At 49.8% G+C, this 17,556-nt stretch overlaps 2 protein-coding genes across 2 annotated transcripts in view; one reads left to right on the top strand and one right to left on the bottom strand.

The window, feature by feature from the left end:
• The window catches only part of LOC309592491 (uncharacterized protein), a gene marked incomplete at both ends in the record, with an annotated part of 67,764 nt that extends 55,423 nt beyond the window's left edge, over positions 1-12,341 (bottom strand). The window contains 2 exon segments of the mRNA XM_082315917.1: positions 11,788-11,875; positions 12,247-12,341. Of these exon segments, the coding sequence (XP_082172043.1) occupies positions 11,788-11,875; positions 12,247-12,341 (183 nt within the window).
• Positions 12,342-14,297: 1,956 nt separating this feature from the next.
• Positions 14,298-16,570, top strand: FOXI3 (forkhead box I3; the record flags this gene model as incomplete). The annotated part of the gene is made up of 2 exons (XM_082316513.1): positions 14,298-14,997; positions 15,981-16,570. 2 exons carry the CDS (start codon positions 14,298-14,300, stop codon positions 16,568-16,570), a joined length of 1,290 nt encoding a protein of 429 aa, XP_082172639.1.
• Between the last annotated feature and the right edge of the window lie 986 nt (positions 16,571-17,556).

Here is a 17,556-nt window from a genome sequence, read left to right as displayed (position 1 = left end):
GAACAGCACCATGCATTACGGACGCGTTGGAATCACAGACGAAATTCAGAGCAGAGCAAGCAAATGACCCAAGTCTTGGGGATGCTCTTGATCTAACACAACCCTGGTTACAATATGACATTGGCTTGACTTACGCCTGTCACTTGCAATCACATTTGTCACAGATCTCACAGTGGCCAAGAGCCTGATGTTTTCACCAGCAGTCAGTGAAGCCACCATATAGAGCCCACAATAACATGCACGAGTCCTTGCTAGCAATAAATATAGGGGGACTGTGCATTTATAGCACATCATGGAAAATCCTCAACCCATATCCCCACACTTTTGGAGGAGCTCATGGGTTTCAGCCAGCTGGACTTTCCTTGAGTCCCACCTCGCAATACAATCACATCTACTTCTTAAAGGCAAGTTTGGCAGGATAATGACCACTCCAAATCAGCTCATCTAGACCTCATCCACAACTGACTACAGTGAAGAGGAGCTTTTCCATTGACTGCACCAAGGTTTGGACTGGGTCTGCAACCGGGAGATTTTCCCACTGCAGCCATTAGCTGTTCAGCTGATCTAAACTTGTCAGGGAGAATAAAGCAACCACCTGCTTCCAGTGACAGGAAAAGTAAAGTGAGATCAAACGCTAGCAAGAGGAGAGAATTTAAGCAATGCGAGAGGTGGTTGCATGTCATTTCAGAAGTCACCTTTTGTCTTTGATCTGTGCTTAGGAAGCGGGCACCTCCTGGATCAGATGGTCATTAGAGAAGTGTGCCACCGAAGTCATCCCACCTTGAAGTCTCAAGTGTTTGCTTTCCCCGGGGATCCTCCTCCTACTTCCGCTGCCGTGTAAATCATCTGCCCCGAGATTTCCTTCAGAAAAGCCAATTAATGCAGGCTAGGGAGCAGGGACCAGGACTCACATCCTCCTCTAATGCCAGGATCGTTCACTGCGATGAAGCAGAGACTGCTCTTTTATAACTGTATTATACACGCACAGGTAGGTCCTCTAAAGATCAGAGGGGAGTTATTATAAAAGCTGTTATGCCAACAAAAAAAGCCCTGGCCCTGAAGAGCTTACGGTCAAACACACGAGACAGATAAAGGACTTTGACTTGAAGGATTTTAAAGATGAAGCACTCCGAGACAAAGCAAGCGCAGATCACACAGAAAACGTGGCAAAACTGTGGATAAATCCCGCTTTGCTGAATCCTCACTGCTGCTCTTAACAGCTCCTTGGAGCGCTGCCTGGTTATTGCTAACAAAGCATTTCTTTTAGCAGCGCACTTTGGGGAAATAAAATACTGTGCAGTTTTAATGCAGCAAGCGCATGCAGCTACCCTCTAAAAACAGAGATTTACAGCAGGTGTGCATGCAGATATTTGCCAACCCTGGGCACGCAATAAAATAAACCCTTTGCATTTAGTTTGTTGATACCTTCGGTGAGTGTTAACAAGAGGCAAAATCATGGGGAAGCAAGAGCCTCGTCTCAGGTTACCCCATAAATTGGTTAAGGCTGCAGAGAGGATTACAGTCCCAGAGCCACCCTAAGTACTGAGGTGTCATTACGGCAAAATCAAAGGTAACCATGGCAGGTAACTGTCAACAGCTATGGGAAAGAGCCAGCCCGGGAAGGAGCTCCGCGTCAGGATGAAATTCAGCCACCTTTATTTTCATTTCAGGCGAGGGGTCAAGCAGAAAAGCTATCCCCAGCGGCCTTTATTTACAGTTTTCAAGGGAGCGGCCAATGAAGCATTTAGAGGAAGAAGGATGAACCCGCTCGTCCCTCACTCACAGAGACCAGCCCGATGACAGACGAAGGATGCTGCAATGGCACGAGAGCTGGGAAGACGCCTTTTATGAATGAAACAGCAGTGGTCCTAATGAAGTCATTAACAAAACTCCCAGTGACTTGAACAGGGCCAGGACTTCACCTGTAATATTTGCAGGGAGACCAAGGGAAAGATCTTCCTGCCAGGACACTTGCTTTCTGCAGCACAGGAGCTCACTCCCAGCAGTGATAACAACAGCAGTGGCCCATAAGCAGATTTCAAGGCATTTCTTCAACCTGAGTTTTCTTTTACATTTCTCCATCCTACCTAGGCAACCAATCTGAATTTCTAGAAAACCACAACATGTTCATTTTTTTTTCTCCTAGACATGTACACAATTTGCTATAAAAACCTTGCGAGGTTTTTGTATTTCTCTGGATCTCCTGTTGATGAATGAATATGAAAGCTACCAATGGTTTTGTGTTGTCAAGTCAGAGTAGACATATCCATGCTGGAAAAAATCTCAGGGACTGTTCTTTGGCCCTGAGCTCACATCCACGCAGCCCAGCCAGCACTCCCCATAGCAGACCGGTCCCATGGAAACTGCCCACTGACAAGTTTATAGCCTCTGAGCCATGCCTGGGCATGGAAGAGTACTGTTAACCTCAAAACATGCCTGGCCCATGCTAATAATTTAACTTTATGGACTACTGCAGGTCACTGGCTGGGCCCACGACCTGGTCCTGTTTAATGCAGCAGTGGAAATACAGCCAGGGTGTACGTACTGGGCATGCAGTATTTTTCTGTGTCGCTATAAAGTAAATGGTAGATGACTTGCAGGGGAGTTTCAAGACCTCACAACTTCAGGCTGACGAGCACAGGGAGGCAGAGGGTGATGGCACCCCGCAAGGAGACTGCAAGGCACAGCCCCAGCTCCTCCGCAGACCGCGGGCTGCAGCAATGCAAGGAGCCGAGTGCCTCCTGCCATGCCCAGAAACCCCCACCCAGGGCAAGAAACAGAAAACAAAAGGTGAAATCTCTCCTTTTCCACTCAGACATGGGAAACCTTCGTTCACCCTCCCTCCTCTTTAAAGACCTAAACCCTATCAGCAGCCAGTTTTGCAAGGGTTAACCAGCACGAAATGAATGTGGAGAGACAGTCCGGGACCGTAATCACTTATTATTTTCAGGTAATATGCTTTATCTCTGACTAATCTCTTCATCTGGAGAAACACTCACTGCAGACAAGAGTCACCGAGGTTATCTCTGATGATGGGGCTCTATGGACTACTGGCTGCGAGGGACCGAGGAGAGGCCAAGGAGAGGACTTCAATTATGGCCTGAACTATGCTCTGGTAGCTGAAAGGCCATTGTTTAATCTACTAGAAATCATCTATTTTAGCAGATAAAGGGATTACTTGGGTTTTCTTTTCCCCAAGAACAGCGTGTTATTCCAACTGCTAATGGAACACTTGGTATTTAATTAAAGAAAAAGCACAGGGAGAAGCAACACAGGCATCAACATCAATTCGGGGGAAATTCACATTGATTGTCACCCTTTGATGCTGCTCAATCACCTCTATCTCACTCACCCTTCCTACAGCCCAGATTAAATCATCTGGTTCTCTCCATCCTGCACATTTGATGATTTTTTTTTTTTTAGGGATGCCATCCAAAACTTTGGGACTATGCAATGTGAATTCACTACTCCGCAGAAACCTCCTGACTTGTAAAGACAGATGACCCGTCAAGAGAAGAGTGTGGAAATTTGAGTTGGATTTTGCCTCATTTTCTGCACACTTGGTGCTGGTTGCTGTCTGGCAGGGCTCTGTTTGCCTGGCCCATTAGAGTGAGCTGGTGTCACAGGTCCAGTGTTTGGAAACTCCAAGTGGCTTCGTTGCTCAAGGATGAACTTAAAAGTGCTGCATGCATAAATCTTCCATTTGCCCCTTTTCCCTCTCAGTTCCCTTGTCTTTGCCATCTCCATTTTCAGAGAGGTTTGCCCTTTATTTTTTTTGTCCCGCAGACTAATGACCACAGAGGACAGTTACAAGTCATTCTGAAGTGCTCCACTGTGTTCAGCAAATACAGATTCATTTTCTTATGTCATGCACCCCTTCAGGTCCACAGACTGCAGACTCAAAGGGTCTATGAAGGAAGATGAGGAAGTAGCAGCTTACAGAGGTAGGTGTAAATTCAGTACATAGGGGTGCACACCGCTGTTGAGAAAATTATAAAAAAAAAAAAAAAAAAAAAAAGAAAACCAATAATCTAGTTTCTCCTACCATCAGCATCTTCATCGTCTTCCCTTTACCAAAACAAAGAACAGGGTACCTTTAAAGTGATTATTCAGCCAGCCAGCAGCCAGAGTTTCCCCACACAGATGACTCTCCCTTTCATAAATCCCACTGCTGACTGTCCCAGGTCTGACATGGTCTCACAATCTGCAACATTTCACTGCAAATACCAGCTGTCTTTTTTTTGTTTTGCCTTCCTGACCGGCCGTTTCTTTGCACAGAGGGCAAGGACAGGGACCTACTGAGTAGCCTGATTTTTGCTTTCATGATTTGTCTGTGCCTTTCCATGACTGTTTCATGATCTATGCCCACGTGTGCCAGCTACATCCTCCCTCAGATCTCCGTAGAGGGATCTGTTGCTGTCCTGGGTGGTGGAATTTCTCAGATAAATGGGGCGGTCCACCTTGTCCACCCTGCTGCTACCTGCCTGTGTAGTTCTCATCCTTTCTCCCTTTTCTCCTGGTCTTCATCTGGCCCACGCCAATGTTTGATCTGCATCATTTATCATCAGACACAGCAACCTGACTTGGCACATCTGATGAACTGGCACCACCACTGAAGATGTGATCATCGTCAGGCTCTTGATCTCCTTGTCTGACTTTGCCCAAAGTCTTTGGTGACTGTAACTCCATCCTTCACTTTCTACAGGCAGCTCTAGAAGTTGCTGCAAATTATCAAGTCACCCTGTCTGCTACCAGTCATTGTGTTGAACCAGTTGTTCAGCTTGCTCTTGACCAGGACTGCTGACCTCACCTCTTCATAATGTTTTTCAGCAGCTTCTTACACATATCATATAGCCCTAGGACACTCCACACACCTATTGCAACACACCGGGTCAAATGACTTTTTGAAATTGTGCAACTGAAGTTCTTGATACCTCTGAACTTGCCAGTGACCAGTCTCTTGCACTGGTTTTGCTGTACTGCCCCTCTCGCTTTGTGGAAACTGAATCCACCTTCTGAATCCTCCAGCAAGGAACACAGTGAGGAGTTTGCTTAGGTATCAGGAAATGCACAGAATTTGGAAGGTCACCATTGTGGGAATTTGCTTACTAGGATCCACTTCTCCTTGTTCGGGGGATCTTTTCTTTCCTGATAATACACAATTGCCTGGCTGGGTCAATGACCCATGCTACAGACCCATCGATCCATTCTCAGCCCCTCAGATTTCTTCAGTCTCCTGACCCTTCTTTGCAGCCTCTGCCAGTAAGATTCTTCTTGTCATCCTGCTCCTGAAGCGTTATCATCTCCCAAACACTGAGAATCTCTCCATCTCTTGAACAGTCATCTCTAAAGACTCTGGCAATATTTCACCCATCTCTTCAGCCTGTCCTTTTCTGAAAGCAGGGGGCTCTCCTCAAACTTAATGTTGTGGAGAGTACACTTGTTCTTCTTCCTTAGCGTCTGTTATAAAAGGGCATCTTGATCTGGACTTTCACAAGAACATTTTAATGCTGTCTTGCTTTTTAAACCAATTCTCCTTGATTGCCCTTGCTGTTTGACTTTTGCCCAGCTCGGGGTATGCCTGCTCAGGGTATGTCTCTTCACCTATGCATTCGGCTTACCACTGGCCAGGTGGAGAATGTCTTCCAACACCCAGGCTCCGTGGCTGCCTGCCTTCTTTCTCACCAAGCCATGTTAAATAAATGTTGCTGAGACAGATGATGAGGTTATGACTGCAGAAGACCACTGCTCCAGGGGATACCCAGTGCCTGCTCTTCCTCTAATTGCTAATTTTGGTCTTCCTAAATGCCAACCAGAGCTTTTCAGCTCTGCTGCCTGTTTAGTTTGCACTTGCACCTCTTTTTGCATACGTAGAGTCTGTAGAGACTCATGAAAGCCTGCAGGCACTTGTCATATTTGCTCCTGGTTAGTATTGTCTTTGCCAATCTTTGGCATGTGCCAATCAGTCACGAACATCAGTCATCGGGTACATGAATGGTTCACTCCCAAGGTACAGCTTAGGCATGCCTTGACTGGTAGTAAAATCGCCTGAAATTCTTCAAAGAAATCAAGGAAATTCTTCCTCGGTACCTGTCATAGGAGCCCATACGTCTATAACCTGTTCCACAGTCCTAAACTGAAGGGCTGATTTCTGAAAGGTGACAAACCTTGAGTTGACCAGGGTTTTCTTTTTACTACTGTGATTCCTGCTGATGCCTCTCTTGTGTTTTGCCTCAAGGTTTTCCCATATGGCATCGCTACCTTGTCTGTCCACCTGATTTTCAAAAGATGCGCAGTAGTATGCTGGTACATCTCTAACTCGCTCATTCTGATCTGAATTCTCTCAGTGCCAGGAGGCACACAAGGCGCGAACATCGTTCTTCCACTTCGATCGGTCTGTGGCTGCGTGCCGTGCCGCTCAGCCTGCACCATTCCTCTCAACCTCCACCATCCGACGCCAGGTCGTTTTTGGGCGACCCCGCTTTCTTCTTCCCTCTAGAGTCCACCCAAGGGCCACTGTGCAGTCTTCTGTTGGTTTTTTCCTCAGGACACGACCGATCCAGTTCCATCTCCTCCTCCTCACTTCATTACTGATTTTCTCCATCCCCGCCATTTCAGTTTTTTTGAAAGTTGATGCTCGTCGTTTCTGCAACTTTTTATTTTTTTTTTTTTTCCGGGAGGAGGTAGTTGGCCTCCTGCCCAACCCCCACGACTTGGAGGGCCAGTGGTTTTTCTGTGAGGGTGGCCTTCCCTTAGGCTGCGTTGGTTCACGGCACCTTCTTCAATTTTATCCGGTGCACCCTCCAGAGAGGGATCCCCTATCCACCACCCAGGGGATGCGCCTTCTAGCCGTGCAGCCCCAGCCGAAGGAACTTGCTCATTAGGAGTCACGTTTTACCCAAACTGATCTCAGGTGCCTGCTTCTGCTGGCCAAAGCTTCCATTAACAGCAATGCTTTCACTGGACCACTTCCCCTCATCAGACACTGACCTAGTTACAGATATCAGATAGCACGTACATGGCCAAGAAGACCAAATAGGGCTCAAAACATTTCTTGCCAGTAGCCTTCATGGCAGACACGGCCCTGTGGGTCTTAGCACATGTTGCTCTGCATCATATGAGTGGGTTTTTGGCTTAGATGAGAACACGGTGCTTAGCCCTTCTCATAAGAGCCATACTTGCAAGAGAGGGCGATTCTTATTTAGGCGTCACAGCAGTATCTAAATTACCCAAATCACCTGCCTAGCTGGGCACTAAAACCTGGACAGAAATATCACTGTATTGGGCAAAATATAGCACAGTGCAAAGACAGCAAACCAACCGAGGAAAGCTCTGAGCCTGGAGCTGGAATATAGTGCAATGTTCAAGGCAGGACTGATGGCGGGGAAATGGGAACATGGGAGATGACTGTGGACAGTCCACATGCATGCAGAAGGATCCAGGCAAAATTTTCTCTTAGTAGCCGTCTTCTTTCAAGCATGTATTAGAAAAAAATGTCCCACCTTGATTTTAAAATTGGTGGAGAATCCACAGTAAGTCCTGGTAAGTTGTTCTAACAATTACGCATGATAGTAAAACTTGATATTTTGTACTTAATTCAGTTGCATGCAAAGGTGTTTAGAGCTGTCTGAGGTTCCCTACGATATCTGAGATGTCTGCAGTGCCTGACATATTTGACACAGTGCCAGTAGGAGACCACTGGAGCCTGCAAAGCACCTCAGATAGTCCCAGATGTCCCTGCGTGAGCAGCTGAATTGAGCCCCTTCTATCTGTCCTGCTTCAGTTCTGGCCACTGGATCCTGTTTTGTCCTTTATCCACTTGCTTCTGCTCTTGTGTAGGTATTTATAGGCACGTGTGCAGTGGTATCTTCTCAGGAACATGGTTCCTACCAGTTTTAGTTGATGTCCCCTAGCTCTTGTATTTGACTAGATAGTAAACAACGTCATCCCTGTTACTTTACCCTGCTACTCATGATTTTATAGGTGCTATCATAATTTGATGCACTACCAATATGAAATTATTATAATTCATAGAATCATTTAGGTTGGAAAAGACACTTAAGATCGTTCTTTATTCCTATGCCTCATTCACCCCAAGATCACAACAAGGAACAGATGATTATTCACAAGAACCCCCAAAATTTAAAAAAAAAAAAAAAATAATTTCTGGGACAGACTCCATCACTCGTCAATCTCAGATTTTGTTCCTAAATGTGTCCTTTTGCTTCTCCGTATCGAAATACACTCTGCCCACTTGCTCCCAGTTGCCACGCAGAGACTGAGGTAGCTCTGTGTCAGTGAACTGTCCTCTTCAATATTTAACACTCCATAGTCCCAGTTTTAGACTCCTACACAATGATTCTTTATTTTCCCCCCAAATCCATGACAGAAACAGAATAATGAAACAGTTTGCACAGGATTCCCCTGCAAAGAGACTCAAGGATTCATTTTTCACAGTGACATTCAGAGATCACTCTGTAATCAGTTAGATCCACTTAATTTCTACCATGTTGATTTTATACCTTTTTAAAAATCCACCTCCAACATGGTATTAACCAAACACTTTCAGAAATCAGTTACATCAAGAGTTGCTCACTCTTACCGGTGAACAACAGCAAATTGATTTGACAAGGCCCATGTTCTATATGCGCACACTCATTTGCATCCATTTCATTGCCTTCCTTTAAGAATTCATTAATCAAGTGATGTGCCCACTATTTCTTGCCTTTAACAGTGACAGGCTGACAGTCTTAGCATTACCCAAACCATTTGCCCAATCCTTTTAAATAATGAGCCAATATCATCTTTCTTAGTCCTCCAAAATCTTTCTAGTGTCCCAAAATGAAAAATAAGCATTAACGGCCCACACAATATGTTCCTGGTTCCAAGAGCTCTGAAATTCTTGGCTGTGAATTACCGGGACTGGCTGATCATAAAATATTTCATTTATGTGGTTGCTATTTAACATAATCCCTAGTCACTAATGGAGCCCAAAATGCTCTTTCACCAGCACCTGATACTAATACACTATCTGATTTTCTCCCCCAGACAAACATGGAAAAGAAATATTAATTTAATCCTCCTCCGTTTCCTTGTGGTGGCGGTGATGGCAGCTACTGCCTTTATCTACTGATAGTTTCGATTATTTTTACCTTAGCTGACCATAAATTTATCTTTATGTTTTTCTACTTCCATTACTCATTCTAGGGCAGAGGTGGCCTATTCAGATGAATTAAAACCAAAAGATATTGGCCTTTACCTTACTCTATGGGAGTGATCACTATAGGGCAACCAGCGCAGAGCACTAAACTCCATTTCAAATGTCCCATTACACATCAAAAACACGTAAAAAGCACAAAGATGTTGCTTTATTTCAGCCCAGGTCAGCTTCTAGCTTCAAGGAGGAGGGATGAAGCTCCCTGCTTAACCCTCCTCCCAGAAAAGACACTATCCGATAGTGCCAAGTTAGTCACACCTCATTGTCTGGTGGATTTTTTTATTGTTGCAAAAATAAAATGAGGAAGGATTAAATTCGTGGGATCAGAGTGGAGATTTTTAAATGTTTTTTATGAATCTTAAGCCCGAGGAGAGGCAGGAGGAATGCAGGGCGCCGAGAGCTTCTGCAAACGTGCTTCCAAACACCCGGAGCGTGTGCTTAACCCACCCGCAAACAGTTGACTTCCTTCTGTCTCCCACCAGGCTCCTCTTCCCTGCAAAACCCAAAAGTCAGGCTTCTTTCCCGGTTTTGGTAAAATCACTTCTGACACGCAGAGCTACTGAAGCCTGGCCGTATCCTTTTGTCCTCCAAAACTCTGAAATTCCCACTTGCAACTGTCTCACTCCCAAGGTGTCTATTTAATCCCACTTTTATTAGGAGCACAGCTCCGGGTCGGTTACAGAGGCTACAAACAATGAAGCTTTTATCAAAACTTTGGCTAATCAGTCGCTAACAAGCTCTCATTCAGGAAGGGGCTAGGCAGGCCCAGGCTAAAACTAACCCGAGGGGGTAAAAAAAGGAAAGAAAAAAAAAAAAAAAAGGACTGGGGAGAGGGTGTTCCTTTAGAGCTGGATCAGTGCCCCAGTCCACAACCACAGAAACACTTGTGCGAGCACAGCAGCCAGAAAAAGCAGCCAGGAGTGGACACAGAGCAGAACTGCTTCTTTCAGCGATGGTGTTCGCTCACGACAACCTGAAGTGCTGGAGTAACTACGGCTTGCGATAAACTCTGATTTATTCCTTGCCTTGTGGCAGAGTCCAGGGGCTCCATCATGCTCAGCACCATATAAACGTACTGGGAAAATACTTGCTATTCCAAAACGCTAAGCCTCAGTCTGCAGCCTGGAGTGTTTTTACCGAGACTGAGAACTGGAAACAAAACCAAACCAAGCCTGGTGTCGGTAGCCTGAAAATTGTGGAATGAGGACACCTCCCCAGGAAATGTTGTAGGGTCTGAAAAATCAAGAAAGATTTGAAAACCTCTGATCTTATCATAGGGTAAGTTGGCAAAATTTGATCGCCAGAACTTCAGTCCAATAGATGACTAGATACAGGGAGGGAGGAATATACTTTATTCTCCTTAGGTAAGGGATAAAAATTACTTCAACCTGTATACACATACACAGAACACCCTCCCCAGATTCATGGCTGTGAAACATCTATTGCACACCATCAGATATTCTCTGTTACCCATTTGCAGGACAAATCAGCGGTTGAGTGAAAAAAGAGACTTTCTTAGAGCATATTAATAGGTGTAAAGTACTCAGTCTAGGAAGAAATAGGCTTAGCTGTAAATAAGGGAGTGGTACTGGAGCTTAAATTTAATTTGAGCTGTTCTTAGTCAATTCCTTGATATTCTTGAGAGTGGAGCCACAGTACTGAACCACTGCAAGAGAAAACATAACTCTCCCGTCTTGTCCCTGAGGATTCATTCCCCATTACATTGATTACTCTGGAGAAAGATATAAAAGAATTCTTCATGTGCAGATCGTATGTGGGCCATAGAGTTACTGCCTTGCCTCTTGCCAGCCCTGGGGAAAAAGTGAGACTTCTATTGCAAATGCAGCCAAAACAAACCAAACCTGTGGTTCCTGCTTCACGGCAGCAATTCGGAGCCATTGAAGGGATCTTGGTCTCTCTCCTACTGGTAAAGTCAATAGCAGCCAGTATGGGCTATCAGGTCCTGATCCTCCAAGACATTCCCTGTGCCGAGACCTCAGCATCCTCGGGAAACAGAGAGAGGCCCGGGTGGGTGCAGGTACCGGTTCCCGCTGTGAGGCTGGGTGCTCAGGTCTGAAGCGTTTTCAGGTTTCCGTGTTCAGCTGTACACACCTGAGATTCACACCAGGAAAAGTTAAGCCTGTACCTACATGTTCAGAGGAGCAGGGCCTTAGAGGCAAAGACGGTGTCTTCCTAGCAGGGGGAAAAGCGCTTGTAGCGTGCATGACAAGGACAAGCCCAACACCAAAGCGAATGGTGTGGCTGGCACAAGGCAAGGATGGGGAGGACCTTGCTCTCCTGCAGCACTTTTCCTCAGGAAGTCTTGAAACACTTTCCAAGGCAGCCGGCTGGAGAGGTTTGCACGTAATCGCAGCTGGCTGGGGACAGGGTTCAGCCCCGACTCCCAGGTGCCGCGGGCTCCCCTGCCCGGCAGACCTCACTGCCACACTCCTAACGCCAATGCTAACGAACGTCCCAGCGATTCGGCAATAACAGAGTAACTTCACAGCGTTGCTCAAGCCCAACCCCGAATCTGCTCGCAGTGATGGACGGTAGCCTCAGACTCTTACCTTGACGCTGATTTCTGTTTTGCGTTTCGGCACCTCGCTTGCCAGCTTCTCGGTGCATTTCTGAAAGGCAAACGTCTCCCAGACGTCTCTGGAAAAAAGCAGCGTTTAGAAAGCAGAGAGGCAGAGCGCTGGATCTCTTCACGCTGCTCTCCTCGTGCCTTGGCAGAAGGGAACAGCAACAGGTTTGTACTGAGAGCTGACGATGTTTCGAGGCAACGCTGCACGCTACTTGCAGGATAAACGCATTAAGGAAATTAAACATTTTTACAGCCGTCACACCATCAAAGCTCTACTCTCTCCACTCTTTAAATTAAGCGTTGGTTTGCATATCCGTGCCATATATATAATAACCTCTCTAAAGCTATTTTTGTTTCACGTTCCTTTCTATTTGGTAAAGCATGCTGGAGTTTTCTGAGGACACGCATTTTTATTAGAGCTAATTCAGCATTATTTTCTCACCCGTTTCCTTTGTTGGAAGCAGAGAAATCAGCTAAAGAAAACTCGAAGGCAGCATACCATGCCTCTGAGGGAAACTGCCTTCCCCGCCTCGCCATAGCCGGGCTGTTCCTCTAGATGGCTCTGCCTTTGCCCAAATACATCAAATCCCTGAAGCAAAAATCGCAATTTCGAGCAATACAGCGATACCACCGCCTGCTCCTCTCCCTCCCGCAACGACTGCGGGATTTTTGAGCAAACGGATAAACGCCGATTTGTTGTAATTTTAGAGAATAACATTTTCGGCTTAGCTCTTCAAACACAGTGGGAAGTTGCTTTTAAAAAATCTACCCGCTTCTTGTCCTTTAGATGCCCTTTCTAGCTGTGATTTCCCCATAAACTGCTTGTTTTAGATGCCTGTTGTCCAGTAAGACTTCAAATCAGCATTTTCCAGTGCGACCCTTCTCCAAAGAGATGCGAAGCTATTATAAATAGTAAAGGCAAGGAAGGGAAAAGGCACCTTGCGAAACATAATGTAAAATTTTCTCTGCTGTTCTGGCTACCCAAACACATGCGGTAAGCTCGTCCCCCAAAAGATGCGAAATAAAATCAGCAGCAGCAACAGGGACAGAAACAAAATAACAACAGGAATAAAAAATAACAACCCCCCCAAAAAAAAACAAAACACCGAAAAACCAAAAACCCAAACACCTCCCCTTACGATTAAAGGAGGAAACCCAAAATCATAATTCTTTATCACACTCACTTTCAAGTGATTCTCTGTCTCCAGACTGCCTGTCCACTTGTTTTAAAACGAAATATAATGGTGAAAATGCTGCGGTTATTACATCCCTGCTTAGATCACACGAGGGATGAAAATTTGGGATTGGAGGTAGCCCGGGAAAGCCGCCCCGATTCAGCTTCCCTGATTTCCGTGTGCGTTTATAACTATTTTATCGAAGATATAAAACGCAAAGACTTTTCCCAAACGCTCCTCTCTCCTCAAAATCCTGATGTCAAACCAAGACACCCGGCGCTTGCAACCCTGGGGAGAGCGCTTCGCATCTGTACCTGGAAAGGGGGATTTTTTTAGGCATTTTTACCAGCAGAAAACCGAGTAACAACCCCGTTTAAGACCCGGGGATTTACATCTTCCAAGCGACTGACAAAGAGTGAATTCTCCCGCAGCACTGACCGTATTTTTCTCGTTACACGTGTGGGTCCGATCGGGTGCTTTGCCCCGGACGAGAAGGATTTGCCGGGGCTGATCCCCGGGGCGTGGGGATCCTTACGGCCACCGAGAGCTTTTTCCCTGCGAAAGGATGCGTTTTCCCCCCAGCTCCCCCCGAAGCAGCAAGGCGAAAATCAACTTTTATTGCTGCCCGCTCCTCCCGCCGCGGCAGCGAACGCGCCGCCGGTGTTTGTTTGTTTAATTTCGGGCAATTCCTTATCCAACGCTAATTAAGTGCGATCTCGGCCCCGGCTGTTGTGAGACGGGCGGCAAAATTACACATAAGTAACAAGAGTTTAAGCGAATTTCACCCTTCGCGTTCCCGTCGGGGCAACCGCAGCGATGCTAATCTCCCCCGGACCTCAATTTCGGGGCCGGTTTCGGGGCCGAAGGGATCAGGGACGATCGCATGTGTGGGAAAGGGGGGGGGGGTCGGATCGCCGGGCGCCGGGACGGGGCGGGGAGGCCCCCGGGACGGGGCGGGGAGCGGGGGGAGGCTCGGGGCTCTGCCCCCGCTCCGCCGGCAGCCAAATCCCTGGCGCCTCCCGCAGCTCCCCCCGCCGGTCCCTCCTCCATCGCCGCTTTTGGGGCCCGGCCTTGCCCCCCTCCGCCTCCCCGCCGCCGCCGAGCCGCGCTACTGGCTGCGCCCTGCGCTCCGCCGCCGCCCGCCCAGCCCCGGCCGCGGGCGGGGAGGCCGGGCGCGGGGCAGCGCCTATAAGGGCGCCGAGTCCGCAGCCCCCCGGGATTTTTTGGTCTGGGGCCACGGGGGGGGGGGGCGGGGGGCTGTCGGCGGGAGAGGACGGGAGCGGGGGGGAGCGCCGGCCGCCCTGCATGGCCAGGGATTATGAGCGCCGGTGAGTTGCAGCAGGCGCAGCCCAGAGCCTCGGCGCCGGCGGCCGCCCCCGCGCCCCCGCAGCCCCGCAGCGCCCAGGAAGCCCCCGACATGGCGGTGTACTGCAGCGAGAACTTCAGCGTCTACCCCCAACCCAGCCTTCACCCGCCCGGCGCCGCCGCCGCCGCCGCCGCCGCCGCCGCGGCCGCCGCCGCCGCCGCCGCCTCCTCGGGGCAGCGGGCGGGTGGGTACGCGCTGGGGGACTACGGGGCGCCCGCCAACGCCGGCTACCTGTGGGGCATGAACAGCCCCGCGCCCTACCTGCAGGGCCCGCCCGGCTCCGCCGCCGCCGCCGCCGCCCCCTTCCTGCCGCCGGCCTCGTACGGCTGCTCGCGGGGCGGGCAGCTGGTGGGCTCGCCCTCGGCGCCCGGCTCGCCGTCGGCGGGCGGCGCGGAGCTGAGCTGGCTGAGCCTGGCCAGCCAGGAGGAGCTGCTGAAGCTGGTGCGGCCGCCCTACTCCTACTCGGCGCTGATCGCCATGGCCATCCAGAGCGCCCCCGAGAGGAAGCTCACCCTCAGCCACATCTACCAGTACGTGGCCGAGAACTTCCCCTTCTACAAGCGCAGCAAGGCGGGATGGCAGAACAGCATCCGCCACAACCTCAGCCTCAACGACTGCTTCCGCAAGGTGCCCCGCGACGAGGACGACCCCGGTGAGGCCGCCGCGCCGGGCGGGAGGGGAGGGTGGGCTGGGGCGGGGGCCCGGCGGGGCTGCCGGCACCCCTGGGGAGAGCGGCGGCGGTCCCCTTGTCCGGCGGGTCCCTTGTCCGCTCTAGCCGGGCGCTGTGAGGAGACCGGGCTGCCTTGTCCCCTCGGGGCCGGTGACATGAGGAGACCGGGCTGCCTTGTCCCCTCGGGGCCGGTGACAGGAGGAGACCGGGCTCCCTTGTCCCCTCAAGCCGGGCTCCGTGAGGCGAGCGGCCCCCCCTTCGCTCCCTCGGGCCCGGCGCTGTCCCCCGCGGGCGGTTCGGGCGAGGGGCGGCCGGCCCCAGCGCTCACCCCCTCCCCGAGCGGGGCTGAGGCGGGCAGTGCCGGTTGTGCAAGGCCCGGCTCCTTCGGCCGTGATTCACGGCTCCCCTCCCTGCCCGCCGCTCGCCGGCCCGGCCCCGGTGCCCGGGAGTGGGCGGAGGGCGGAGGCGCGCCGGGACGGCGCAGGTCCGGCCGGGCCGGGATGGGGCCTTCGGGGGCCGTCGTGGAGTCACCGCTCCCGTCAGGCCCGGGCACGGGCAGGAGGCGTGCGGGGATGCTAATGCCACCACAGCCCCCGGCACTAAGTGCGTGCCCCTGCTCGCTGTGGGGCAGCCGGAGCAAGGGGAGCCCCGCTTCGCCTTCCCTTCGGGCAGGTCTGGGGCAGAGGCGCAGATCCTCCAGGGAGGTTTATGCTCAGTGGTGGGGAGGCTCTCTTTCTCCCGTGTGGCCTTAAGGTTCACTTGGGCATGGGAGGGGTGGGTGTGATGGTGTCCTGGAGCCGTGTTTTGGATCCTTGTACTGGAAAATAGGCAGAGGAGGAACAGGTGTAGGAGAGGTGTGGGTGCTGTGCTGATCGGACAAGGCATGGATATTGCTTATCTGTCTGTGGCGGGGCTCACTGTCACGGAATTTGACTTTCTCTCTTGTTTCTCCCGTTTTCCGCCAGGGAAGGGAAACTACTGGACCTTAGATCCCAACTGTGAGAAGATGTTTGACAACGGGAACTTCCGTCGCAAACGCAAGCGGCGCTCTGAGCCCAACGCCCCTGCCACCGCATCCGCCGCCTCCTCTCTGGGGGGCCTGAAGGCCGAGGAAGAGCGACCCATCCCAGCCGCAGGCAAACCGTGTGGAAACAGCCCACCCCCAGAGCTGGACCCCTCGCCTTCTGCCAGGGACCATCCAAAAAGCTCCTCTCCCTCCGGTATCATTTCATCCACCCCTAGCTGCCTCAGCACCTTCTTCAGCGGCATGAGCTCCCTGAGCAGCGGAGGCAGCCGGCTGACGGGGGGTCTCGGCAGTGACCTGCATCACAGGAACTTCTCTGCTGGACAGCTGAGCAGTGGCACTTTCACCCCTTCCAGCAGCTCTTCTCAGGAGGTGCCTTCACCAGACCAGCTGCAGCGGGTTGCGGGACCTTCCCCCGCCTACTACAGCTCCTTCCATCCCAGCAGCAGCAGCCAGGGAGCCCAGTACAACCACTACTACAACTTCACGGTTAACAGCCTCATCTACACCCGGGATGGAACGGAGGTGTAGGATGCTGGGGCAGTCGACCGGCGAGCGCTGCGAAGGGAATGGGAGTTGCAGGTGTATTTGGCAGCACGGCGGACCATATGCTTTTGCAAACAGCATTTCAATGTGGACACTTCCCAGGAGTTCTTCCAGGGAGACGGATCTTCTCACCTTTCGAAATAAGAACACCCCTTGAACACCAGCAGAAGGCAGATGCAAGGTCTTTTCCCCATCCTGGAAAACGTTAGGTGGTTTAGATGGCTTGGCATCTAAATTCTGCAGACAAAAATGAACTGAATTAATGTTTTCAGAGGTTTCTAATCCTGAATGTAGAATAAGAAGTTTAAAAACTGTAACCATAAAGCGATATCGGCAAGAGCCAAGTGTAGACATCCAGTGAGTCTTAGAAGAGAAGAGGAAAAAAAAAAATGAAGAGATTTCTTATGAAGTGCCTTGTACAATGTATTAAAAAACTCTTCCGCCAGCAATTGCCTCTGTAAGCCCTTGCTTTCTGCCCTGATCCTGCCATATGCAATGCACGGGGGGATGCTCGGGGTAAACACCCACCCAAAACCTCCTCGAAAGCCACGGAGGTTCGCTCTGGTCTTCCTGTGCATGGCATATTGTACAGCCGGGGCCGTGTCTTGTAAAACAATCTTTTTCCCTGAGCTTAGTACCAAAGATAACTCTAGCCATGCAGCTTTAGCACGAGAATAAACACTGGGGTATTTTTATACATATTTGTACGTAATGTAACTCTTCTGTACATATGTTTCTATGTGGTTTTATATTTGTAAATTATGCTCTGGAGCTGTACTTATTTATAATGTGTTTTAAACTTTGTTAAAGTTTATTTTACTTCGTTTCCCCTTCTTTTTTGTTGTTTTATTTGTTTTGAATTTTTTGTTGGTTTTGTTTTTGTTCGTTAGTGTATTAATGAAACTTTTCAGGCTGAACAGCTGTTGGGAATAAAATGTTAACAATTGTTAGATTTTTGCCTGGTTGTTCCT

This window comes from Platalea leucorodia, assembly GCF_965183815.1.
Source record: "Platalea leucorodia genome assembly, chromosome: 6".
NCBI classification, from domain to species: domain Eukaryota; kingdom Metazoa; phylum Chordata; class Aves; order Pelecaniformes; family Threskiornithidae; genus Platalea; species Platalea leucorodia.
This window is presented reverse-complemented; position numbering and strand designations above follow the sequence as displayed.